The sequence below is a fragment of the Triticum aestivum genome, chromosome 5A (genome assembly GCF_018294505.1).
Source record: "Triticum aestivum cultivar Chinese Spring chromosome 5A, IWGSC CS RefSeq v2.1, whole genome shotgun sequence".
Taxonomy (NCBI): domain Eukaryota; kingdom Viridiplantae; phylum Streptophyta; class Magnoliopsida; order Poales; family Poaceae; genus Triticum; species Triticum aestivum.
This window is the reverse complement of record NC_057806.1, coordinates 583,795,679-583,823,300: the sequence shown is the minus strand read 5'-3', so window position 1 is coordinate 583,823,300 and position 27,622 is coordinate 583,795,679. Positions and strand designations below refer to the sequence as shown.

General features: G+C 49.0%; 1 protein-coding gene and 1 long non-coding RNA gene across 2 annotated transcripts; both read right to left on the bottom strand.

Moving 5' to 3' along the window:
• Positions 1-20,902: 20,902 nt before the first annotated feature.
• On the bottom strand, positions 20,903-22,608 carry LOC123107813 (uncharacterized). The gene is made up of 2 exons (XR_006451763.1): positions 22,336-22,608; positions 20,903-22,251 (listed from the first exon to the last, which is right to left on the bottom strand). It is a non-coding gene; the product is annotated as an uncharacterized lncRNA (long non-coding RNA).
• A 357-nt stretch (positions 22,609-22,965) lies between these two features.
• On the bottom strand, positions 22,966-24,231 carry LOC123107812 (protein LIFEGUARD 2). Its single transcript, XM_044529723.1, has 2 exons — positions 23,770-24,231; positions 22,966-23,635 (listed from the first exon to the last, which is right to left on the bottom strand). Exons 1-2 carry the CDS (start codon positions 24,038-24,040, stop codon positions 23,157-23,159), a joined length of 750 nt encoding a protein of 249 aa, XP_044385658.1. The 5' UTR covers positions 24,041-24,231; the 3' UTR covers positions 22,966-23,156.
• Between the last annotated feature and the right edge of the window lie 3,391 nt (positions 24,232-27,622).

The window sequence follows — 27,622 nt, the reverse complement described above, 5'->3', positions numbered from 1 at the left end:
GGAGATTAGCATCCGCAAGGGTGTGAACTTTGGGATACATCGTCGTCTCCGCGCGCCTCAGTTATCTCTTACCCGAGCCCTTTACTTATGCACTTTACTTTGTGATAGCCATATTGTTTCTTGTCATATATCTTGCTATCAAATAGTTGTTTATCTTTCTTAGTATAAGTTGTTGGTGTACATAGGTGAGCCTAGTTGTTGTAGGTTTTGTGTTTGACAAATTAACCTCTAGGTTTATTCCGCATTAGTTCAAGCCTAAACCGTAATTATTTTAAAGCGCCTATTCACCCCCCTCTAGGCGACATCCATGATCTTTCAATAAGCCTTGCAAGCAATGTGACTAATGAGTTAGTTGCGAGATGATGCATTATGGAACAAGTAAAGAGACTTGCCGGTAACGAGATTGAACTAGGTATGATGATACCGACGATCGAATCTCGGTCAAGTAACATAACAATGACAAAGGGAACAACGTATGTTGTTATGTGGTTTGACCGATTAAGATCTTTGTAGAATATGTAGGAGCCAATATGAGCATCCAAGTTCCGCTATTGGTTATTGACCGGAGATATGTCTCAGTCATGTATACATAGTTCTCGAACCCGTAGGGTCCGCATGCTTAACGTTCGATGATGATTTATATTATGAGTTATGTGATTTGATTACCGAAGATTGTTTAGAGTCCCGGGTGAGATCACAGACATGACGAGGAGTCTCAAAATGGCCGAGAGGTAAAGATTCATATATTGGAAGGTTAGATTCGGACACCGGAATGGTTTCCGGAAGTTTCAGATAAGTTTCGGAGTACCGGGGGTTACCGGACCCCCCCCGGAAAGTTAATGGGCCTTCATGTGCCCTAGTGGAAAGGAGAGGAGGGCTGCAAGGGAGCTCCCCCATGGTCAGTTTGAATTGGACTAGGGAGGGGGCGGCGCCCCCTCTTTCCTTCTCCCTTCTTCCTCCTTCCCTCTCTCCCTCTCTGGAAAGGAAGGGGACTCCAACTAGGATTGGGAATCCTAGTTGGACTCCCCTATGGCGCGCACCCCCCTATGGCCGGTCTCCTCTCCTCCCCCCCTTTATATACAGAGGCGGGAGGGGCACCCAAAAGCACACCAAGTCTTCTCTTAGCCGTGTGCGGTGGCCCCCCTCCACAGTTACACACCTCGGTCATATCGTCGTAGTGCTTAGGCGAAGCCCTGCGCCGGTAACTTCATCATCACCGTTACCACACCATCATGCTGACAGAACTCTCCCTCGCCCTCAACTGGATCAAGAGCTCGAGGGACGTCATCATGCTGAATGTGTGCTGAACACGGAGGTGCCGTAAGTTCGGTGCTAGGATCGGTTGGATCGTGAAGACGTTCGACTACATCAACCACGTTACTAACACTTCCGCTTTCGGTCTACAAGGGTACATGGACACACTCTCCCGTCTCGTTGCTATGCTTCTCCTAGATAGATCTTGCATGATCGTAGGAAATTTTTTGAATTACTACGTTCGCCAACATTCATATGCTCTAAGTGCAGCTCATGTGGTAGAATTAGTTTATGGCCCTGTATAAGGTCTCATTTGATGATGGGCCAACAGATCCTGTAAAACATCCCCAATAAGCCATTAAGGTTAGGAGCGCTATCATCCAGTGTTAGTTTTATAGCTTGCCAGGCCTCATCTTCAGCAAAACGGTAGATCCATCCCGTCATTGTCAAGTTGAGGCATGATACGTCCATTTTGCATCATGTTTACCTACTATTATTTATAATGTTTTTATGCATAATGATGATTTTTGGAGTAATTCTAATGCCTTTTATCTCATAATATGCAAGGTTCACACAAAGAGGGAGAATACCGGCAACTGGAAATCTGGACCTGAAAAAGCTATGTCAGGCTACCTATTCTGCACAACTCCAAATGAGCTGAAACTTTACAAAGATTTTTTATGGAATATATAAGAAATAATGGAGCAAATAAGTACCATAGGGAGCCCACCAGGTGGTCACAACCCACCTGGGCGCGCCAGGGAGCCCAGACGCGCCCTGGTGGGTTGTTCCCTCCTCGGCCCACCTCTGGTGCCCCTCTTCTGGTATATAAGTCATTTTGACCTAGAAAAAAAATAAGGAGACGACTTTCTGTACGAAGTACCACCGTCTCGAGGAGGAACTTGGGCAGGAGCACTTTTGCCCTCCAGCAGAGCGCTTCCGCCGGGGGAACTTCCCTCCCAGAGGGGGAAATCATCGTCATCATCATCACCAAAAACTCTCCCATCTTGGGGAGGTCCATCTCCATCAACATCTTCAACAACACCATCTCCTCTCAAACCCTAGTTCATCTCTTGTGTTCAATCTTTGTACCGGAACTATAGGTTGGTACTTGTGGGTGACTAGTAGTGTTGATTACATCTTGTAGTTGATTATTATATGGTTTATTTGGTGGAAGAATATATGTTTAGATCCATTATGCTATTTAATACCCCTCCGATCTTGAGCATGATTATCATTTCTGAGTAGTTACTTTTGTTCTTGAGGTCACGGGAAATCTTGTTACAAGTAATCATGTGAATTTTATATGTGTTCGATAGTTGATGGTATGTATGTTGTGATTCCCTTAGTGGTGTCATGTGAACGTCGACTACATGACACTTCACCATATTTGGGCCTAAGTGTACAATGCATTCCCTTAGGCCCAAATATGGTGAAGTGTCATGTAGTCGACGTTCACATGACACCACTAAAGGAATCACAACATACATACCATCAAACTATCTATAGTTTGATGGTATGTATGTTTTGATTCCTGTGAACACATATCAAGTTTACATGATTACTTGCAACAAGATTTCTCTCGTGACCTCAAGAACAAAAGTAACTACTCACAAATGATAATCATGCTCAAGATCAGAAGGATATTAAATAGTATAATGGATCTGAACATATAATCTTCCACCAAATAAACCATATAGTAATCAACTACAAGATGTAATCAACACTACTAGTCACCCACAAGTACCAACCTATAGTTCCGGTATAAAGATTGAACACAAGAGACGAACTAGGGTTTGAGAGGAGATGGTGATGTTGAATATGTTGATGGAGATTGCCCTCCCCAAGATGGGAGAGTTGTTGGTGATGATGATGACGATGATTTCCCCCTTCGGGAGGAAAGTTCCCCCGGCAGGATCGCTTCGCCGAAGGGCAAAAGTGCTCCTGCCCAAGTTCCGCCTCGAGACGGCGGCGCTTCGCCCCGAAAGTCCTCTCCTTATTTTTTTTTCTAGGACGAAATGACTTAAATACCAGAAGATGGGCACCGAAGGTGGGCTGGGCTGAGCACAACCCACCAGGGCGCGCTTGGGGGCCCTGGCGCGCCCCGGTGTCTTGTGCTCACCAGGTGCCCCCTCCGGTAGTTATTTGCTCCAGCATTTTTCATATATTCCATAAATATTCCTCGTGAAGTTTCAACTCATTTTGGAGTTGTGCAGAATAGGTAGCCTGACGTTGCTTTTTCTGGTCCAGATTTCCAGTTGTCGGAATTCTCCCTCCTTGTGTGAACCTTGCATATTATGAGAGAAAAGGCATTATAATTACTCCAAAAAAGCATTATTATGCATAAAAACATTATAAATAACAGTAGGCAAACATGATGCAAAATGGACGTAGCAGGCACGCCAAGTAGGCTGAATCCTACTTGGGGTCTCCTCCCAAGTGGCGCCCCTGCCATGTATAGGTGCAGGGGAAAGGCAGGGGAGGGAGGCCCCCCTTTCCTTTCTCCCATGAGAAGGGGAAGGCAGGAGGGGCTAGCCCTCCCCCTTTCCTTCCCTAGGGCTGGTCGGCCAGGGAGAGGGGCACACCAGCCCCCTGTGGGCTGGTCTGTCCCCTCCTTGACCCGTTGAGGGAGTCCTGGATTAGGGGGTCTCCAGACAGCCGGACTATATCCTCTGGCCGGACTGTTGGACTATGAAGATACAAGATTGAAGACTTCGTCCCGTGTCCGGATGGGACTCTCCTTGGCGTGGAAGGCAAGCTAGGCAATACGGATATGTATATCTCCTCCTTTGTAACCGACCTTGTGTAACCCTAGCCCCCTCCGGTGTCTATATAAACCGGAGGGTTTTAGTCCGTAGGACAACATACAATCATACCATAGGCTAGCTTCTAGGGTTTAGCCTCTCCGATCTCGTGGTAGATCTACTCTTGTACTACTCATATTATCAAGAATAATCAAGCAGGACGTAGGGTTTTACCTCCATCAAGAGGGCCCGAACCTGGGTAAAACATCGTGTCCCCTGCCTCTTGTTACCATCCGCCTTAGACGCACAGTTCGGGACCCCCTATCCGAGATCCGCCGGTTTTGACACCGACATTGGTGCTTTCATTGAGAGTTCCTTTGTGTCGTCATCATTAGGCTTGATGGCTCCTTCAATCATCGATAGCGATGCAGTCCAGGGTGAGACTTTTCTCCCCGGACAGATCTTTGTATTCGGCGGCTTCGCACTGCGGGCCAACTCGCTTGGCCATCTGGAGCAGATCGAGAGTTACACCCCTGGCCACCAGGTCAGGTTTGGAAGCTTAAACTACACGGCCGATATCCGCGGAGACTTGATCTTCGACGGATTCGAGCCCTTGCCTAGTGTGCCACACGGTCACGATGAGCATGATTTAGCTCTGCCATCAGACAGTGTTCAGGAGATCACGCCGGCAACCGCTCCAACCCTCAATTCGGAGCCAATTGCGCCATCCATGGACGGGTGGATAGACCCCGCCACGGAGGCCGTATCCTCAGCGGCGATCGAGCCGAGTATCGACCTTACCCTTCACGAGAGCTGTGATGCCAAGCTGCCAGATCCTTCCCCGGCCATGGACTCCGAACCGCCTGCGCCCGTGCCTATCGAATCTGACTGGGCGCCGATCATGGAGTTTACCTTCGCGGATATCTTTCAGCACTCGCCCCTTGGTGACATACTGAACTCATTAAGGTCTCTCTCCTTGTCAGGAGAGTCCTGGCCGAACTATGTCCGGCAGGATTGGGATGCGGATGACGAAGAAATTCGCCGACCACCCACCACCCACTTAGTAGCCACTGTCGACAATTTGACCGACATGCTCGACTTCGACTCTGAAGACATAGACGGCATGGACGACGATGCAGGAGGCGAACAAGAACCACTGCCCACAGGGCACTGGACAGCCACCTCGTCATATGACATATATATGGTGGACACACCCAAAGAAGGCAATGACGACGGGATAGCGGAGGATGACCCCTCCAAGAAGCAATCCAAGCGCCAACGTTAGCGGCGCCGCTCTAAGTCTCGCCAAAGCAAAAGCAGTGACACCAGCACAGGAGATAATAGCACTCCGGACAGTGCCGAAGACGACAATAATCCCCTCCGGCAAGATTTAGGGCAGGAGGATGGAGAAGCCAGCCCTCCCGAGAGAGCGGCAGATGGAGAGGCGGAGGATGATAATTACATGCCTCCCTCCGAAGATGAGGCAAAGCCTCGACGATGATGAATTCGTCGTGCCTGAGGATCCCGTCGAACAAGAGCGCTTCAAGCGCCGGCTTATAGCCACGACAAATAGCCTTAAGAAAAAGCAACAACAGCTTCAAGCTGATCAAGATTTGCTAGCTGACAGATGGACTGAAATCCTTGCGGTCGAGGAATATAAACTCGAACGTCCCTCCAAGAGTTACCCAAAGCGCAGGTTGCTACCCCGACTAGAGGAGGAAGCACCAAAACCTACATCTCCAGTGTATGACGTGGCTGATCGGCCACCTCGTGGCCACGACAAAGAGGCATTTCAGCCAAAAGCTCAGCCCACACCCCGACGTCACTCAAATAAGAATATCAATGCATGGGGAAATACGCCAGAACTGCGAGACGTATTGGAGGACAAAGAAAAACACGCAAGATCGATCTACGGATCACGAGGGCGCGCCACTATGCGAGACGATAACCGTCACGCCGGATACAGTAAAAATAAATCCGGCCGAGCCGAACACAGCGGACAAGACTCATTTGAGCTGTGTCGCGATATAGCCCAGTACAGAGGCGCTGCACACCCCCTATGCTTCACAGATGAAGTAATGGATCACCAAATCCCAGAGGGTTTCAAACCCGTAAATATCGAATCATACGACGGCACAACAGATCATGCGGTATGGATCAAGGACTTCCTCTTGAACATCCACATGGCCCGTGGTGATGATCTACACGCCATCCAATACCTCCCACTCAAGCTCAAAGGACCAGCTCGGCATTGGCTCAACAGCCTGCCAGCAGAATCCATTGGCTGTTGGGAAGATCTGGAAGCCGCATTCCTCGACAACTTCCAGGGCACTTATGTGCGACCACCAGATGCCGATGACTTGAGCCACATAATTCAGCAGCCAAAGGAATCGGCCAGGCAATTCTGGACACGGTTCCTGCAAAGAAAAATCAAATCGTCGACTATCCGGATGCAGAGGCCTAGCAGCTTTTAAGCACAACATCCGCGACAAGTGGCTCGCCCGGCACCTTGGCCAGGAAAAGCCGAAATCTATGGCAGCCCTCACGACACTCATGACCCGATTTTGCGCGGGAGAAGACAGCTGGCTGGCTCACAGCAATAACATATCAAAGAACCATGGTACTTCGGATACCAAGGATAACAATGGCAGGTCATGTCGCAACAAACACAAGCGCCGCATCAACAACAATAATACCGAGGATACGGCAGTCAATGCCGGATTCAAAGGCTCTAAACCCGGTCAGCGGAAAAAGCCATTCAAAAGAAGCACTCCAGCCCATCCAGTTTGGACCGTATACTCGATCGCTCGTGTCAAATACACGGCACCCCCCGACAAGCCAGCCAACCACACCAAAGGGATTGTTGGGTGTTCAAGTAGGCCGGCAAGTTAAACGCCGAAAACAAAGATAAGGAGTTACATAGCGATGACGAGGAGGAGCCCCGACTGCCGAACACCGGAGGACAGAAGAGGTTCCCCCCACAAGTGCGGACGGTGAACATGATATACGCAACCCACATCCCCAAGAGGGAGCGGAAGCGTGCGTTAAGGGACGTATATGCGTTGGAGCCAGTCGCCCCAAAGTTCAACCCATGGTCCTCCTGTCCGATCACCTTCGATCACAGGGACCACCCCACTAGTATCCGTCATGGCGGATTCGCCGCACTGGTCCTAGACCCAATCATCGACGGATTTCACCTCACTCGAGTCCTTATGGACGGCGGCAGCAGCCTGAACCTGCTTTATCAGGACATAGTGCGCAAAATGGGTATAGACCCCTCAAGGATCAAACCCACAAAAATGACCTTCAAAGGCGTCATACCAGGTGTAGAGGCCCATTGCACAGGCTCAGTCACACTAGAAGTGGTCTTCGGATCCCCGGATAACTTCCGAAGCGAGGAGTTAATCTTCGATATAGTCCCGTTCCGCAGTGGCTATCATGCACTGCTCGGGCGAACCGCATTTGCGAGATTCAATGCGGTACTGCATTATGCGTACCTCAAGCTCAAGATGCCAGGACCTCGGGGGGTCATCACAGTCAATGGAAACACAGAGCGCTCTCTCCGCACGGAGGAGCACACTGCGGCCCTCGCAGCAGAAGCGCAAAGCAGCCTCTTAAGGCAATCTACCAGTTCGGCGATTAAGGACCCGGACACCTTCAAGCGCACCCGGAGTAATCGACAACAAGACCGACGGGCATGTTCCGAGCTCGCATAGCAATGCGGCCCCCAACCCAGTCCCAGCCAAATGGCGAAATCCGTGCCATGTGTACATAATTACGCATTGAAAATACCATGGGCACAGGTGGGGAGGGGGCACGAGTACGGCACGCCCCAAGACGCGGCTCAACCGCACTAGGGGCTTCCCGCTTTGTTATTTTTCTTTCTTTCAGGACTTTAATCTCTGGAAGCCCCGTCCGGCAGTATGATTGCCGGACACACGATACAACAACCAAGGAGGCAGAAAGCTATGTCGCACCATGGAACTCCCAGGTGGATTCCGATAACGAGTGAAATACTTGCTTTAAATAACATTCCTCAGCTTGCCCTTGGAGGGGACATGTCAAATAGTCCTACTTTTTGCTTATCGCACTACTTGTATTATTTTGCTTCGACGCACCTTTTTGAATAAACAATGCATAGCACTAGACTATTATCGCATTCTCTATTCTTCTTTTATATATATATATATATATATATATATATATATATATGTTCATTCATGACATCCAGCACCCACACTCTGGTACGGCCAATACGCCAGGGGCTTAAGCATACCCCATAATACGGCGTGAGAAGTCCGAACACTTTCGACAGTGCGGCACCCCGAACTTATAGCATTATATGCATCTGCTCCGAATCATGTCTTGGGTCAATAGTTGGGTTTACCTGGCTCCCATGTTTTGGTACCTTATGTTCTGTTATATCGACTAAGGTAGCACTGGGAGAACTACTTCGATTGTGCCCCGGTTCATCTGGGCTAAGCACCTCAGTAGAGAAAGCTAAAACTGACTGTCATGATAAGGCGAGAGTTGGTCGCTGTTCGAGAGGTCTCGAATCCCTAAAGACTTATGCCGCTTAGAGCGAGGAGTCGGCTTTGTCCGGCTTAAGGCGTGTATAGCGCCCCGAATTCGGCCTTCTGAATACTAGGGGCTTCGCCAAAATTTAAAATTGTAGACTTCTATGGCTAAGTGAGAGTGATAAAGCATTATAGTCTGATTGCCTTGTTCGTTGTGCTGAGCACCTCCCTCGAAGGACCCAAAAATTGGAAAAAGAATGCTCAGGTTTATCCCGAACACCCCAGCACTCGTGGCATGGGGGCAGAAGCCGACGACTAGCCATCTCTCAGATTTGATAAACAGCCGCACAGAAGGTAATATTTTAAATTCAAACAAGCGTTGCATAGCGCATATGAACAAGTTTTAATAATATAGGATCACACGAGCAAGTTCATTCAAAAATTACATCCTTCGCACACTCGTCCACCACAAGACGGGCGCCCTTCAGGACACCCTCATAATACATTTCGGGGTGGCGATGCTCCTTGCCCTGCGGCGGCCCCTCCTTCACCAGCTTCTCAGCGTCCATCTTGGCCCAGTGCACCTTTGCACGGGCAAAAGCCCGACGGGCACCTTCGATACAGACGGACCGCTTGATGACTTCCAGCCGTGGGCAGGCATCCACAAACCGCCTCACCAGGCTGAAGTAGCTGTTGGGAAGGGAGTCGCGAGGCCACATTCGGACTATAAAGCCCTTCATGGCCTGTTCGGCCGCCTTGTGCAGCTCGACCAGTTGCTTCAGTTGGTCGCTCATAGGCATCGGGTGTTCGGTCCCAATATACTGAGACCAGAACAACTTCTCCGTCGAGCTTCCCTCCTCGGCCTGGTAATAATTCGCGGCATCCGACACGCTGCGGGGCAAATCTGCGAATGCTCCTGGAGAGCTCCGGACTTGGGTAAGTAACAAGTAATTCACTTTCACATGCTTGCTTTGCATATTGAATGCCTTACCCGCCGCTATCTTCCTCATCGCCTCAATTTCCTGGAGGGCCTTTTGGGCTTCAGCCTTGGCATTCTTTGTGTTCTCAAGGGCCATGGCAAGCTCGGACTCTCGCGTCTTTGAGTCAAGCTCCAAAGCCTCGTGCTTCATCACGAGAGCCTGGAGCTCTTGCTGCACCTCGCCCACCCGTGCCTCTTGCTTTTCCCGCTCGGTGCGCTCCTTGGCCGCTTTGTTTTCGGCCTCGGACAGCGCTTGCTTCAGGGTCGCCACTTCGGTCGTGGCCCCTGGCACATTCATGATGATCCTGTCATTTTGCAACCACATTTTCTTTTATATATAGACAAGGTCTTACTTACCTATGTTCTCCTCGAGCTGCCTCTTGGCAAGGCCGAGCTCTTTCTCGGACCCCTCGAGGTCCTGCTTCAATGCGGCGACCTCCGCAGTCAGTGCGGCAGAGGTCAGCAGCGAAGCCTGCGTACGCATACAGACATACTTATATTAGACTTCTGCAGATATTATTTGATCCTCTATTCAGCTTTTCTTTGTGAACACCAAACAGAGCATCAGGGGCTACTATCTATGCGGTAATATTTTTCCTATATTTTAAATACTTACCTCAAAACCTGTTAGAAGGCTCGCACAGGCTTCAGTCAGTCTGCTCTTGGCGGACTGAACCTTCTTGATCACCGCACTCATAATAGTGTGGTGCTCTTCGTCGATGGAACCGCCGTTAAGCGCTCCTAGCAGGTTGTCCGATGCCTCTGGATGGACAGAGGTCACCGGCACGGGCGGCTTGCCCCTTTTGGAAGGGGGCCGCCTGCCCGAGTCCGGAACCACTGGAGGTTCCGGCGCGGTGTTCGGCTCAGAGCCGAACTTGGAGCCCCCGGGAGCCTTGCTCCCTTTGCTCCTGGAGTCCGGAAGCTCGCCTTGAGGCGCCTCTGGGACTGTCTCCCCCCGGCTCGGTGCCCCTTGAGACAATACCTCGGCATTGTCCGTAGGGCAAGGAGAGGAGGCGGTTGGAAGTGTATCACTATTCATGTCCGACGAGTCCAAGGAACCGTCCGACGATGATACATCGATATGGGCTTGGGGCGGACTGCATAATCATATTCGATGTTAGGAGAAGCAGTGCGACAAAGGTATGCTATGAGTTACTTTGGTATCCGAATACTTACGACTTCGCCAGGGGCTTGGCCCTGAGCAGCCACTTGTCTTCGCCGTCGGCGGCGGTGGTGGAGCAGTCCGGAAGGAGAGTCCTTCCCTTCTTGGACCCTTCGGCCTCCCCGGTTGGGCGGCCTTCCTTTTCTTGTCTCCCCCGGCTGGAGGGGGAGAATCTTCATCTTCCTGCTCCTCGTTTTCATGGGAGGAGTGTGCCTCGGAGGTATCAGACGATGAGTCCGATACCACCTGGCACCGGGAACTCTTTCGGGTTCCCTTGGCCTTCTTCTTGGTCTTCTCCAGCACCTCATAAGGAGCCGAAGTCCGCATCTTCGTCAGGAGAGCGTCTACGGGGTCTTCGGGCAGAGGGGCCGGACAGTTAATCTGCTTCGATGTCTCCACCCAGTCTTGTCAAAGGCATGGGAGCTCAGACCCCGCACATGGTTAAGCTATGGGAAATAAACACCCTACCAGATGTACAGAACTTACCGGATTCGCAGAACGCTTCGCGCTTAGCCCGCGGTCCTCGGTAAGAGAAGGAGGGACCTCATCACCCTTGAACAGCACCCTCCAGATGTCTTTATGCGTCGTGTCGAAGAGCTTGCTTAGAGTCTGGTGCTGGGCCGGGTCGAACTCCCATAAGTTGAAATCCCGTTGTTGACACGGGAGGATCCGGCGGAAGAGCATGACCTGGACTATGTTGACAAGCTTAAGTTTCTTGCTTGTCATGTTCCGGATACACTTCTGGAGTCCGTCCAGCTCCACCGATGAAACCCAGGACATGCCCTTCTCCTTCCAGGAAGTGAGCCATGTGGGGATTCCGGATCGAAACTCGGGGGGCCGCCACCCAGTTGGTGTCACGCGGCTCGGTGACGTAGAACCACCCCAATTGCCACCCCTTTATGGTCTCCATGAAGGAGCCCTCGATCCATATAACGTTGGGCATTTTGCCCACCATGGCTATGCCGCATTCCGCTTGTTGGCCGCCCACCACCTTCGGTTTGATATTGAAGGTCTTCAGCCACATGCCGAAGTGGGGCCGGATGCGCAGGAAAGCCTCGCACACGACAATGAACGCCGAGATGTTGAGGATGAAATTCGGGGCCAGATCATGAAAGTCCAGCCCATAATAGAACATGAGGCCGCAGACGAATGGATGGAGGGGAAACCCCAGTCCGCGGACGAAGTGGGGAAGGAAAACCACCCTTTCGTGAGGTTCCGGGGTAGGGACGACCTGCCCCGCGGCTGACAGCCGGTGCGCGATATCCGCGGCTAAGTATCCGGCTCCACGTAGCTTTTTGATGTGTCCCTCCGTGACGGAGGAGGCCATCCACTTGCCTCCCGCCTCGGACATGTTTGGAGAGAGTTGAGGAGAAGGATGTGGACTTGGGCGTTGGAGCTCGAGTGCGCGAGAATGGATGAGCAATGAGGAAGAAGGCGTGGGTAGAAAAAGGTGAGACATTATCCCTTTATAAGGGCGGATGAAACTATGCGCCCCCACTAGCCTGGTAAAACTCGCTTATCCCCCAAGCGTCGTAATTGGTGGCGCGGTTGGGTTACCCACGCCCGTATTGATGGGAATCCCGTAATAAGGGGAACACGATCTCTGCTTTGACAAGATGTGTCAAGAAATCGCCTCGCGTTATGTGCGGGGCTGGTTAAAGAGAAACGGTTCGAACAATTACCGGGCCGTGGCGTGATGTCATGCTGCCAAAACGTGTCAGCAGATTAGATTTGTGGAAATATTATTCTCTCTACAGTGGTATGTGGAACTTATTTTGCAGGGTTGGACACTATCCTTGTATTCAAACTCTTTTGTGGTGTATTCGGAGGAGGAACCCGCCTTGCAATGCCGAAGACAACACTGCGCGCCGGACTCATCGTCATTGAAGCTTGGTTCAGGGGCTACTAAGGGAGTCCTGGATTAGGGGTCTCCAGACAGCCAGACTATATCCTCTGGCCGGACTGTTGGACTATGAAGATACAAGATTGAAGACTTCGTTCCGTGTCCGGATGGGACTCTCCTTGGCGTGGAAGGCAAGCTAGGCAATACGGATATGTATATCTCCTCCTTTGTAACCGAGCTTGTGTAACCCTAGCCCCCTTCGGTGTCTATATAAACCGGAGGGTTTTAGTCCATAGGCAACATACAATCATACCATAGGCTAGCTTCTAGGGTTTAGCCTCTCCGATCTCGTGGTAGATCTGATCTTGTACTACTCATATTATCAAGAATAATCAAGCAGGGCGTAGGGTTTTACCTCCATCAAGAGGGCCCGAACCTGGGTAAAACATCGTGTCCCCTGCCTCCTGTTACCATCCGCCTTAGACGCACAGTTCGGGACCCCCTACCCGAGATCCGCCGTTTTTGACACCGACACCCGTTAAGCCCATACACCCACTGGGGGTGTCCGGAACCCTTTTCGGTGACCCGATAGCTCCCCGGTGCATCCCGGAACTCTTTCGGTGTCCGAATACCATCATTCTATATATCAATCTTTACCTCTCGACCATTTGGAGACTTCTCGTCACGTCTTTGATCTCACCCGGGACACCGAACAACATTCGGTCATCAAATCATATAACACTATATCAACGAACGTTAAGCGTGCGGACCTTATGGGTTCGAGAACTATGTAGACATGACCGAGACACCTCTCCAGTCAATAACAAATAGCGGAACCTGGATGCCTATATTGGCTCCTACATATTCTATGAAGATCTTTATCGGTCGAACCATTATGACAACATACATAATTCCCTTTATCTATCGGTATGTTACTTGCCTGAGATTCGATCGTCGGTATCTTCATACCTGGTTCAATCTCGTTACTGACAAGTCTTTTTACTCGTTCCGTAATACATCATCCTGAAACTAACTCATTAGTCACTTTGCTTGCAAGGCTTCTTATGATGTGTATTACCGAGAGGTCCCGAGATACCTCTCCGATACTCGGAGTAACGAATCATAATCTCGATCTATGCCAACTCAACAAACACCTTTGGAAATACCTGTAGAGCATCTTTATGATCACCCAGTTACGCTGTGCCGTTTGACAGCACACAAGGTATTCTTACGGTATCTGGGAGTTGCATAATCTCATAGTCGAAGAAATATGTATTTGACATTAAGAAAGCAATAGCAATAAACTGAACGGTCAATATGCTAAGCTAACGGATGGGTCTTGTCCATCACATCATTCTCCTAATGATGTGATCCCGGTATCAAATGACAACACATGTCTATGGTTATGAGATCTTAACCATCTTTGATCAACGAGCTAGTTTAGTAAAGCCTTACTAGGAACACGATATTTGTTTATGTATTCACACATGTATTTAAGTTTCCGATCAATACAATTCTAGCATAAATAATAAACCTTTATCATGAATAAGAAAATATAAAATAATAACTTTATTATTGTCTCTAGAACATATTTCCTTCAACACCTTCATGAACACAGACCACTAGCACAAGTCGCTAACTCTCGAACTGTCCGGATATTCCCCCCTCCCCGACAACGTCAACTTAGACAATTCATTGGGCCCAGCGGTCATCCATCTCGGAGGCCGCCTCATTTGAAGTTTTCATATAAACTTCATCATCATCAATGGAGGACCGCCTCATTTGAAGTTTCCATATCAACCCCTCCCACTGCCTTCTCCTTTTAACTATGGGGACTTTGCCCGGGGTAGAACTAGGAGCTGCCGCTCTCAACCCCGCCTCTGCTGCCTGGGGTAGTAATAAAACAGAAAAGTTATCGCTCTCAACCCCGCCACTTAATGGTGCCGTCTCCTACGGCTGACACAAAGTTGTACCGAGTAGAGTCCATGCCCACCACCTCATATGTAGAGTCACAACTCGACTCAAAAGTATTGATTCCTGTGTGTAAAATTTAAAAACGTACTCCCTCCGTTCCGAATTACTTGTCGCAGGTATGGATGTATTTAGATGTATTTTAATTCTAGATACATCCATTTCTGTGACAAGTAATTTGAAACGCAGTGAGTACTTTTTTTGTTGCAATTCTAAAGATGATACTCATCGCCGCACTGGCTATGTGTAATTTAATTGAACTTACTCACTTGCACTGCAATATTATCTCTTTTTTGCGGATCACTGCAATATTATCTCAACCGCACGACTATACAATACAATCTCCCATGTACATTACCTACGATCGTACGAGTACCCTGTACGTAGGACGCTAAGGCCTTGTACAATGTAGGTGCTTAGGGGAGATGCTTAGAGAAATAAACCAGACTTTCCGTAAGCACCAGTGCCAATTTGTACAGGGTAGACACTTAACTAAGGGCATGTACAATGGTTGATAAGATAGTCTTATCTTAAGTTTTACATGTAATTTAGAGATGACAAAAAAAATGTCAACAATGAGTCATCTCTTAGCCTTATCTTCAATAACTAGCAATTCCTAAAAATGTGGTGAGACATATTGCGCTAAGAGATCATCTCTTGTCATATCTTAAATAAGAGAAGACAAGCCTTCTCTTATGAGTTCTCTCTTCTCCATCTCATCATTTATCCTACGTGGCACTCCTAAGATAGCATCATTGTACATGCCCTAAGCGTCTCTCATATAGAAATAAGCACTGGTGCTTCAGAAAAATCTGGTTTATCTTTCTAAGCACCTCCCTAAGCACCTACCATTGTACAAGGCCTAATATGCTAGTATTATTTTACGAGCAACACTAGACACAGACTTTTACAGGCGGATTTACGGAGTGGTTAAATTTGATTGGCTGAGATTTGGTTTATGTGAGGCGGGCCCACCATTTAAAATCGGAGGGCCAATTAGAGTAGGGCATGCAGTCTAGTCCGTGAAAGCCCGTACGTGTAGTATTATCGCTATTTTATGAACGGCACGAGTTGGTGGACCATTTAATCTCGGCTACACTTGTCGTGATCAAAAGAATTATTTGCGAAGCAAGCGGCAAAGAGAGTTGGCTTTCAGTCAAGCCGGTAGTATGTTGAAGTATTTTCATGACAAAATGATTGAAAACCCATCTTTTCAATATCCTTTACAGTTGGATTGTGAGGAAGATATAGCCAACACATTCTGGGCTAATGCTAAAATGGTTCTTGATTATGCACACTTTGGTGATGTTGTCACATTTGATATAACATTTGGCACAAATAAAGAATATAGGCCATTTGGTGTTTTTTTTGGACTCAATCAGTTTAGAGAAACCACCATTTTTGGTGCAGCCTTGCTATTTGATGAAACATGTGACTCATTTACATGGCTTTTTGAGACTTTTCTAGCTACACATAATGGGAGGCAACCTAGAACTATCTATACGGATCAAGAAAAAAGAGGTTCATTCAAAAAACTTGAGGAGAAAGAGAGGTTGGTTTGATAAGTAACTCAGGGGGAAGCGCAAACTAACTAAAGGTGCCTCATCCAAAAAGAGCAGCAAAGGTATGTTCCCATCTATACATGATATATTGTTACCACTCATTCCTAGACTAAATACTGGAATTTTTATAGTAGCAACAAAAGAAAAATGATGGTGCACAGCCTCAAGTAAGAGTGGGGAAGGATGATGGTGTACAGCCTCAAGCAAATGCCAGTTACACACAACTGTTGATGGCTCCCCCAGGTGGTGTTTATGATGAAGATCTGTTCTAACATGTACAAGCTTGTTAGATAGTATTTTGGACATTTTGACTAGTACTTTGGACAAAGATGACTATAGTATTTTGGATTTTGGAGGCTGACTATAGTCTTTCGTGGCCTAAGTGTGCGAGTAAATTGGCCTAATTTATGTACTTCAAGGATTATGTAAGAACAGATTGTTGTTGCCAAATTTGAGTTACTAATGCTCAAAGTTTGTACATTGTTCAATTCATTTTGATTTTATTTTCTAATTGATTGTATAATGAATGCCTCGGTTCAACTCTTCTTCAGTTCATTTTCGGTACTAAATTCTGCAGATTAAACACTTTATTGATGATGTCTCTATTTTCATTTTACTGAATTTTGTATCCTGGAGTTGTCCAATGCTAACTGCTAACTGAATTTGTTGTTCGTGTGTAGTACAGACATGTCCTCGCTGCTTCCGTCCAGGGCGCCCGTGGCAGTCCGAGCGGGCGGGCGGACGGGCCGTCGGAACGTGCGGATGCAGCCGCCAGAGGGCAGGCGGACAAAACAGCCAGAGGTGGTCGGCCGTCGAGGTCGTTTCCTCATGTCCTGGAGGAGCAGCCGGAGCAGCTTGTCTCCCTTCCCCTCGGCGACAGGACCAACAGCTCGCCTCGTGGAACAGAGGAAGGGGACGCCAGCGAACCATGGACGGCGGTGGCGGATGGCAGCGGTGGCGGGTGCCTCCGCCGCGGACGAACCTCGGGACGCGCGGGTGATTCGGGAGCTCCTCCGCTCGATGGGGCTCGGCAAGGGCGAGTACGAGCCGCGCATCGTGCATCGCGTGCGTGAGAAAGAGGAAGGATCGAGCGGACTGGTCCAATTTTAAGTTGACTCGTTGCAGTCCGTCAGATAGGGAGTGGATGGTGGATCGTGGGCCTTAGGCACAGCGTGCCCTGCCTTGAGCGGGGCACGGGATCTCAGTCCCTGAACGTGCCCCACGGTAGTTCGATCTCGCTCAACAGAATCGGACCCACAGTCGTGGGCTCCCAGTCCCGTCTAGTAGAGTACAGTAGAATTCTATATGGCCCAAGCCCCAAGCGCACACACCGAGGAACACAGGAGCACATGATCCTGTTCCTGGCTTCCTCACCCCGCAGCTCGCGTCGACGACAACACGCCCAAGCCGCAAGATAAGACGATAGATGCCAGGGGAAGTTGCAGAACATTTTTATCTCTTTTACCAGAGGCAGACGCGGCAGCCAAAACAGAGCCAGTTAGAGCCATCTTCATCCGTGCCCCAAGAAAGGCCTTTCCTGGTATTTTTTTTACGCCGGCACAAAAAAATTAACCCAGTCGCATCTCTAGGAGTCCGATTTTCACTGGCCTGTGCGAAATTTAGCGTCGGCGGACCCAGACCAAACCCGGCGCACTGGGGCGCTCGCGGGCGTCGAGGCGAGCGGTTTTAACGCCAAAAAGCCACGAGCCCGCCGCGTCAGCGACACCGCGCGTCGTTTTCCCCAAAAGCCTCGGTTTCCTGCGAGAAATCAATGGCAAGGCTGCCGCCGGTCAGCCTTATCATTGATTCCTCACGAGGGGCGCGTCACGGGGCGGCGCGCCGACGCCTCTTCTCCCTCGCACGCGTACACACGGGACCGCGCCGCTATATAAGTCGGTGGACTCCCTCGCCTCTGGCCACACCAGCCACACCAGCCCTAATCCGTTCTCTACCTCTCCCGAGAGCCGCCGCCGAGCCCTCCCTCTCCCGAGCGCCACCGTCGAGCCCTCCCTCTCCCGATGACCGAGCGATTCCCCAGAGATAAGGCCGCGGCCAACGGCTTCGGCCGCCGCTCGCTCCGCGAACAGGAGTCTTGACTCCTGTTCCAGGCGAATATCTCGGCGCCGCCGGACATGTGCGCCGAGCCAACGGGGTGGAGACTCAGCAACGGGGGAGTGCCCATTCCCCCGTTGCCTGACGTCGTGGCAAAACCGAGCTACTTCGCCGACAAGGTCGACGTCGTGCGCGCCTCCCTCACCGACGCCCAGCTCGTCCTCCCTGAGTACGCCGCTGATAACATAGCGGCGTGTACGGCGTACTTCCAGCGCCGACAGCAGCAGAGGATGGCGTCCACCAACGGCGCGCCGGTGGTGGCCGGCCTGAAGAACAGCGAGGGACTCCACCTGTGGTGGGGTGTCCCCGGCCGCACCCTCGAGGGCGTTCTGACGTACCTTGGGGGCGGCAATGATCCGCCGTTGGCATACCCACCGGCGAGGGCGGCCGCCACGGCCACGGCTCACCGCCGACGCGATGGGCAATGATTGCCCAGGAGGTTCGGCGCCTCCGCTTCTTCCTCCTCCTCTCGCTTTTCCTCACATTCGTCCGGCGCTGCTCGGCGTCAAGGCCGAGCCCGCGGCGGAGACGCCGCTCGGCCGGCGCACTCGCAGCGCCAGCATCGTCATCAATGAGGGCGGTCGTCTCGCCTCCTCGTCGGCTCCTTCGCGCTTCGTCAAGCCTAAGACGGAGCCGGACCTGGCGCTGGTGAAGACGGAGCACGGCGGTGACGTTGAGTTCGATGACGACGCGGCCTTAGAATGGGCGCGCGCGGACTCCCTGAAGATGGCGAGGGAACGCCAGTGCGCCGCCCTGCGGCGATTCGCGCAGCGCCGCCGAGGTCGCGATGAAGGAGGAATCGTCATCATCGAAGACAGCGACGACGGCGCCGCGCCGCCGACACCAGTCCGCATAGGCGACGCCGGTCGGGAGTCCACTAGGAACGGCCGCGTTAAGAAGAAGCCGGACGACGACGACTCACATTTAGCCAGTTCCTTTTTTAATTATATATATTACGTAATAAAAACCCGCTTTTTTTAATGTAATATATGCTTAACTTTGAACTTTGCTATATTTTTTAATTTTTTTGAACGCATCTGGGATGGTCCTGGGGCTAATTTTGAACACGCCTGGAACGGCCCTGGAGCCGGCGGCTGGGGACCAACTCGTCCCCAGACTGATTTTTTACGCCGGCTCACCCTAAGGGGCGATTTTAGGCGAGGGCCAACGGCTGGAGATGCTCTTAGCTAGCACAAAGTTATTGATATTGGCAGACTACAAAGTTACATAGACCAAACTAGTAGGTAGTGCGCGGCGGCACGCAGCGCCCTATTGATTCATGTGTGATATGTTTTTATTGAGTTTTTCAGAACTCATTGTGCATTGTGTGGAAGCGGCTCCCCTGACGTACATCACCTGCAGTTGTGGCACTGCCATGTGGGCCTGTTTTTCAATGAGCCCACCTGTCAGGGATGGAACGGCACCCTGCCGAACGGCAGAGGAGCCTCGTCCGCATTGTGTATGTGTGTATCTTTATAGTAAGTGTGAGAATAGTTCTGCAGTAGTAGTCTCTAGATAGAGTCTATATTGCGATACATAGAATTGGTCTCAAGGATGTAGTGGTGGAGTAGAGGACAATTCCTTCCTTTTGTCTTTCGCAAGCTTGTTTCTAGCGTAGATGATTAAGGCAATTGCGGTTGACGCCTTGTCAGGTTAGGGTAGACGCTTCCTAGCTCATGGCGGAATGAAATTAGGATACTGCAGGCAGGTCTTCCTCGGGACCCTTGTATTTCTGGAGAATCCATCATGGACTACCACATCTTGTATGCCACTCCTAAGACATGAAGGAGCTAGTGTACCAAGGCAACGGTCCTGTGTCTCAAAAAGATCAGGATCCTCCATCGGTATGAGCAAATACATTCCACCTTCCAGATCGAAGTTATTGTGTCGATTCTGCTGTTTTTTTCAGGACATGGAGTCATGCCCAAGGAAAAAGGTGGAGAGCTTTGAGGAGAAGCCGGTTGAAGAAAATTTCTACTTGTTTACTGAGGTATTTTTTGGCCCATATACAGTTCTATGCTCTATCGATTGATTCGTTGCAGGTGTCAAGTGGATACAGTGCACATTGCACACTACTTGCATCTTCGCAGTTGAAATTGAGACCAGTGAAAACCAACTACATTTGAGCAGCCCAAAAGATAATAGAGGAGCAATAATAGTAGTCTGTGTTTTGTTAGGTGCCTATTTCATATCAATGCTTGTCATGTAAAAATACAGATTGGTATTGCATACATGTGCTTCAGTTAGCACATTTGCTCCCATATTACCCAGTGTCTTGGTCCTCGAGTGCAAAGGAAAAAGGACACAATCCATCAAATTTTAGTCCTGAAGCAAGTATACTCTTGGCTATAGAAAGTTCATCAATTTTTCTTCAGTACACAACGTCAAAAGAAAATATAGCGACGCATAAGCCTGAAATTATCATCAGTGTCTAAACCAATAGTACAGGAGCACCATGTAGAATATTGGAATATATTGAAACATACCACTATACCAGGCCTTGTTATATCAACAACAGGGACATACAAAGATGTTCCTAAATTCAGTAATAACTGAAACATATCAGTGTCACTCTGTACTCTTAAACCAAGAGTTCCTAAATTCAGTAATAACTGAAACAGATCAGCGTTACTCTTAAATCAAGAATATTGATTAAGATAGTACTACGTATCTAGCATGAACCCAGAACTGTACCCTCATGTTTCCCTGACCTGCAGGTAGCTCTGTTGTCAACCCATTATATTTTGAGTCACAAATATTTTCAACCATCAAATAGTTATTATTTGCACTAATACATAGTACAGCAGTAAGTAGCTAGCGGGTCACATGGATTAAATAGCTATTTAGTTTTTTTTACAATATTATTATTTGGTAAGATGTCCCAAGACTTTATTCGTGGCAAAGTAACACAAACCAGGAAATGGTACATCTAGTCACCCATAGTAAGCCAATAGCAATAAACCAGTCACCCATAGTTCAAAGGAGTCTGGCATTGTCACAAAGTACTCATTTACTCTTGACAGTTGACACTGTATTTTTTTACATTCAGAAATTAGCTGCTCCGACTACACAGACCAAGTGTTCAACATGCAGCTGCTTACATACACTGAGAATACGCATATATTACTGCATAGCTTACAACCATGCATGAGTCTTGTCACCACCATGATCAGTAGCAGCAATCAACAGTCCTCATTGGCCATAAATAAAATAAAACAAAATAAAAAATCCTGCATAGTCCACCCATTGTCGCATGCACACTTGTCATATTTTTTTCTGAACCAAACCACACCAATTAATGATGAAACTCCTCATACAGATGCATCCCTACAAATACTAAATCAAACTTAAACGAAAGAAAGTCACTAAGAGCAATTGTCATGCAACCAGCCAATAATATGAGAAAAGAAACACAGGTCAAGAAACCATTAGTCAGTGGGAATCGAAATGAAAGCCTACGCAGTCTTTAATTGGCTCTCAGGAGGCCCAAATGCAACTCGCATGCAGAGGAATGAAGCGTGACAAATAGCAGGCCCTAAGTTATAAACCTGTAAGATTATGAAGTTGTCCTATCAGTTCGTTTTTAGATATCTGCAAGAAGTTTTGTGGGTAAGACAGTTTTCAGTAAGCTAAAGAGTCTTGTGCTTAGAAAGCTTATTTTTTGCAAGCGGAAAAAAAGAACCAGAACGCGCACCGCTGCACCAGAGACCGATGTAATACCGACATGGAAAGGGGGGCGTCGCCGAACCTGTGCCGATGGGGAGAAGTTGTGCTGGTGAGACGATGTGTTGCATCGCTGCCAAGCCAATGACCGAGACGCTTGATCCGTCGTGGGCGAGGAAGAAAGAGCAGCTTCTATTTGTGCTTCCACCTTCCCACGTTGGTGTTCCATACGGCGAGTGACAGCTTTGCTAGCTCCTGCACTATTCATGCTACCATATCAAGCGCCGGCTGCAGGTCTGGTCCTAGATCAGGGGCCAGCAGCATTTGACTCCCGTACTCTGCTGGAAAAGGGCGTGGTGGATACAGCGATTTGCTGCTGGGAGGATCTAGCGAGGACGCAAAAAGAGGCGCTCGCTCCTAATGTGTCCCTGCTACACGTTGCGGCTACAAGGAAAAGGAAAAATTGGGAGATGAGTAGGAAAAAGGAAGGGGGAGAAAGCCATCGACCTTATTAGCGAGGGAGCGCACCAGCGACCGAAGGCGGCGCTGATTCGTCTCAACGACGGCGGCACACCCGCGCTGGAGGATGACGACGCCGCGGAGGAGTCGTGCGGGGCAGGGAGAGCCCATGATCGGTGAGAGACCTAGGATAGAACCGCAGGAACTCCATGGAGCCGCCGGCGGCATTGGATGGGACACCAACAGGGCAGAGCTCACGCTGTTCTCGATGGAAGGGGCGTCTGGAGAGAAGGAGCGGGGATGATGGCCGACGCACACGGAGTGGGGCGTTTTTATAGAGCCAAACAGCGGCCAAGCGGTGGAACGGGATTTCACGGGATCCTTCCTTCGAGAGACCCGGCGAAATACTTGGTCCATCACCGAGAGACACGGGAGTCTTCGAGAGAGAGCCCAAGAGGACAGGTGGAGCGAACTGAAACGAGAGAGAACGAAGCCAATCCAGAAACATGTACGTCTTTATTTTTCTATATAGAACTACACGTACCGTAGGCTTCCTACTTTAAGATTTTTTTACTTCAGACAAGTTTGACCGGTAGACAGTTAAAGCGGTGGGGCAGAACGTGGCAAACTGAGGGAACGAAGCACTTCCCTCACACGCGTCATTTTTACAGCAGTTGTAAAAAAAATTCAAAAAAACCAGAAAAAAGAATCCCTTACGGGCCTAGTCTTCTTAGTATTACGTAAAACAAGTCAAAATTAATTTACAATAAATTGTTCCACACATAAGGGAAAGCACATTCGTGATGTAACGGCAGGGACAGGATTACAGGGGTAGGGTAGGACTTTAGGAGGAGGGGCTACGCTACGCTATGGCAGGAGACGCAGGCACTTCAGGAATCGGATGCCCTGAAGAGGGTGAGCAGGGAGAGGAAGAGGTTGATGACGTCGAGGTAGAGCGCGACGGCGGCCCAGACGTACTCGTCGTAGGAGTAGCGCTTGATGAGGTTGTCGGTGTCGTAGATGATGTAGCCGCAGAAGACGAGCGCCGCCAGCCCGCCGTAGACCATCAGCGAGATGCGGCCCAGCGGGAAGAAGGCCTGGATGAGCGCGAACACCATGAGGATCATCACCGCCGCGAACAGGAACGGGCCCAGGAAGCTGAAGTCGTGCCCGCGACTCGCCGCCCAGAACGTGTACGCCGTCAGGCTCACCACCACCACCGCCGTCAGGATCGCCGACTCCAGGATCACCTCCCCCTTGGTGAAGGCGCAGGTCAGCCCCACCGCGAAGCTGATGGCCACCGTGAAGAGCGCCAGCAGCAGCAGATTCACCGGGTGCCGCTGGTAGTAGTAGTACAGAGGACACAGCACTGCAGTTCCAAGCACACGGACACGGTGAGCGTCAGTCACATCGAAGAAAACAGAGCAGAGTAGCGATCGATCATGTCTGACAAGCAATGGTAACGGGGAATTGATCTGAGATTGCGCGCGAAACGTAACGTACCGATGAAGGGGAGGATGATGAGGAAAATGTAGAGGCCGAAGCCGGCGGGGGAGGAGACGAAGAAGAGCGCGACGGGGCGCACGAAGACGACGACAGAGGCGACGGCGATGGTGAGCAGCATCTGGATGGAGAGGATGGTGTAGACCTTGCGGACGAAGGCCCAGCGCAGCTGCGGGCTCTCCAGCATCATCGGGTACAGCGGCCGCGCCGCCTGCCCGGCCTCCGCGTCGCCGCCCCACTCGGGGCCTTTGGGCGGCGGCCGGAAATACATCGTCGGCGTTCGGTCTTCCTTCCCTCTCCTCTCCTCTACGGCGGTGCACCGATCGAATGGGATGGCTCGGAGTCCCGGAGCAGAGCACGTGTCGCCTTGGTTGTATCTTTGCCGGTGCGGTTGTGCGGCGGTGCGGTGAGAGCTGGCGTGGGGCGGAGAGTTTTAAGGAGAGGAGAGGGGACAGGACGGGGCGGGGGATGGCGCGAGAGAGGAAGTGAAGATTCAGGAGGCTTCTCGGCGGTTGGGGTTCGCGTGTGGCGGTTCGTCAGGCTGACGCGTGGGGCCTGCCGGTATGGCTGACCTTCTGGTAGTAAGTCTGGTCTCTGGTGGCGTCTGGAGGGAGGAGAAAGTTGTGCCGCAAAATATGTGCGATGCCTTTGCTTACTGACGGGGTTATCCGTATTTTGCTTTATTCAGGCGATTACCTGCCTTCTGTTTCCAAGTATCGGGCGACCTATTTATAGGCCTGCTTTGCAAAACTAAACATTTCAGTTTCATAACAGTTACTGTAAAAAAATCCCTCTTTAAAAAACAGTTACTCTAAAAAACCAAAGCATGGTGATGGCGGCGCACCTTTGCCTCCACTTCCTCCGCCGGCCTTGTCGACAGCGGGAGAGGATGTTCCATATATGATGTACCGTTGATACATATTATTAATAGATTAATATATATATATATATATATATATATATATATTGCAAATGGAAAACAATTTCTCTTTACTTTGACTATTAGAACAGTTTTCTCTTATCGTGTGGGGTACAATCTTCTATGTTAATCTAGTGGAAAATGCATGATTCTCGTAATTGACAAAAGTATGCGCAATTGATTTTTGGGATGTTTATTTTAGTATCTCAATGAAATTTCTATTATCCAATTATACTATAACATTTTCTTTTACAAAATGATAAAGATACGCAAATATTGAAACACAATTTTTAGCAAGTCCGTTTGTTTTTACAACAGTTTTTGCATGCTGAAGGATAGTGCAAGTTTTACTCAAAGTGTGTACAACTTTTGTTTCACTAAATTTCCCGGTTTAGTTTATTTGTCAGATTCTGAAATACATGTTTTTTTCCTTTTCTACAAGGTTACAATACTTTCAAATTTTAACTAGAGGGCAGCCTGGTGCACGTAGCTCAGCGGGAACTACGTGCATGTGGCTGCCCCCTAGCTAAAAATTTGAAGATAATTTTAAGCACATATAATTTTTAATAGAGAATCTCAAAAAATTAGCTAGAGTAATTAAAAATTATTTTTGTATTTATTTAGCTTATTAAAATGGAAAATTTGCACACACTTTAAACTATTATATTGAACTTATTACGGGTTTAAGTTCTACAAAAATTTCAAGCAACTCAGGATTAGGAAGCCCGTTTGTATTTATGTACAATAAAATTTGATAGGAAAATAATAAAGATGCAAAAATCAACCATCGGATGGTTGTACCAACCCAGGAGAGTTCAAACCTATCCTTATGTCTTGTTAATCAGAATGTCTCTTCAGTGAAAGACAATGTCACATTGATAGAGGGGACACATATGGTGACTTCATCGAGTGCGAAAACTCTGTAACTCTAATTTGCAGTAAACATCGTGTGATGCTCTGATTTTTTGTGTTAAGTCAGATTGACTATTTTGCGTGTGGTGTTTTTTTTTTTTGCCAATGCCCTCAAGTGTCTATCTCGGCCTATTTTTCCTACCGGGCTTCTACCCAATCAGCGATATCTTTATCTGGGCATGTCCATCATGGGCCCAACTAGATTCGGACTCGGACCCAATGGGCTTACAAATACAAACAGCAGGAAACCGAACGTAGTCACCAAGGCTCTTGCGTGCTTTCCGACCTATCCGCCAATCGCCGCCGCAGTCGCCCCGATCGATCCAGCCGGAGTTCAGGGCGGAGGATCAGAGCATGGGGCCGCCGCGTAAGCGGACGGAGGAGGATATGGAGGTGGACGAGGACAACGCCGACGATGTCCGTGCCGGCGCGCTTGCCACGGTAGAGGAGCGCGAACTCGGGAACATGAGGAAGAAAGGACCGGAGGCCGAGGAGGAGGGCGACGAACTGTACACCTTCCCGTTGGATAATCGGTCCGGGAAGCTCGCCAAGTGGAACACGCGGGAGAAGAAGGTGGAGGCGAGCAGGTTGGCCGAGCTCGTGAGGAGGCGCATGGACGGAGGCCGTCGTTTCGATGGCGCACCAGCCGCCGCCGCCGTTGACACCGCGTGGCTGCGTTCACCAATTAGACCAGCGCAAATTTAGCATAGCGTATCGTATCGACTGTCAACTGCACAAAATGAACTGATTTGAGATATTTCGGTGCTTGGACACAATTCTTGGCTACTCATGACAAGTGTTCTTTTTTGGGAATGTCTAGGGCACATCTAGATGTGCCCTACTTATTGCACATCTCAAGTATAAAGAGGAAAAGAAAAAAATAATATCCACATGAATCTCAACATAAGATCAATGATATAGGATTTAGATGTGCAATACTTATGGCACATCTAGATGTGCTTTAGCAAAACTGTTCTTTTTTATACAATTTTTTATCCCACTTTGTATCCACTAAGTATCTAAAATCCACGAATTTGTTTGTTTTTAGCTCGCATGCTAGGCTGCTTTGTACTGCAAGAATATGAAAACCTTGGAATAGGAAAGAGCGTAGGATTGAGATGTCACATGAGACTGGATTTTCTACTCTCGGGTGTACTACACCCGAGTTAGCATAAAAATTGAAAAAGTGGCATCAAACAAAATCCAAAAAGTCTGAAACTTTGCGACATCAAACTTTATCGTATGTTTACGGTTTGTGCAAAGTTTCATCAAAAACTAACACCCGAGGAGCTCTCACCAAAAAGAACAAAATCGCTCCTCAATGTTTTCTGCACTGTTTGAGCAGTGAATTTGTTCTTTTTGGTGACAGCTCCTCGGATGTTAGTTTTGGATGAAATTCTGTAAAAACCTCAAACATATCATAAAGTTTGATGTCACAAAATTTCAGATTTTTTGGACCTTGTTTGATACTCATTTTTCAATTTTTTTTGCTAACTTGGGTGTAGTAGTACACCCGAGAGTAGCCACACCTTTCCGATGTCATATATGTATAATCCTAGTACATGATTTGTTTTTTGCGAAATGAATCTTACACGATTTGAAAGCATATGAATCCTGCAATTAGTGCCTTCTATATTTTTCACGAATATGCAAAGTTTGTGTGTCATTAATTGATATAAGAACCGATGATGACTAGGGGGAGAGGGTAGGGGGGGGGGGGGATTACATCCGATGGGGACTACTCGGGAAGAATGCTGGCCAAGCCAAAACACCCGCCTTATATAAGCCGAGAGGACCCTCGGTTTATGTATAAACCGGGCTGCTCGTGGTGGCGCTCCGTTTATATATAAACCATGGGGCACACGATGGCGCTCGGCTTATATATAAACTAGGTTGCGCATGGCCGCCATTGGCTTATGTATTGACCATGTGTCTCATCGCGACACTCGGTTTATACAGATGGTGACACATGTTCGTTATCACCTGGCTGCCGCCATGTTACTTTATTAAACCGAGAGCCTC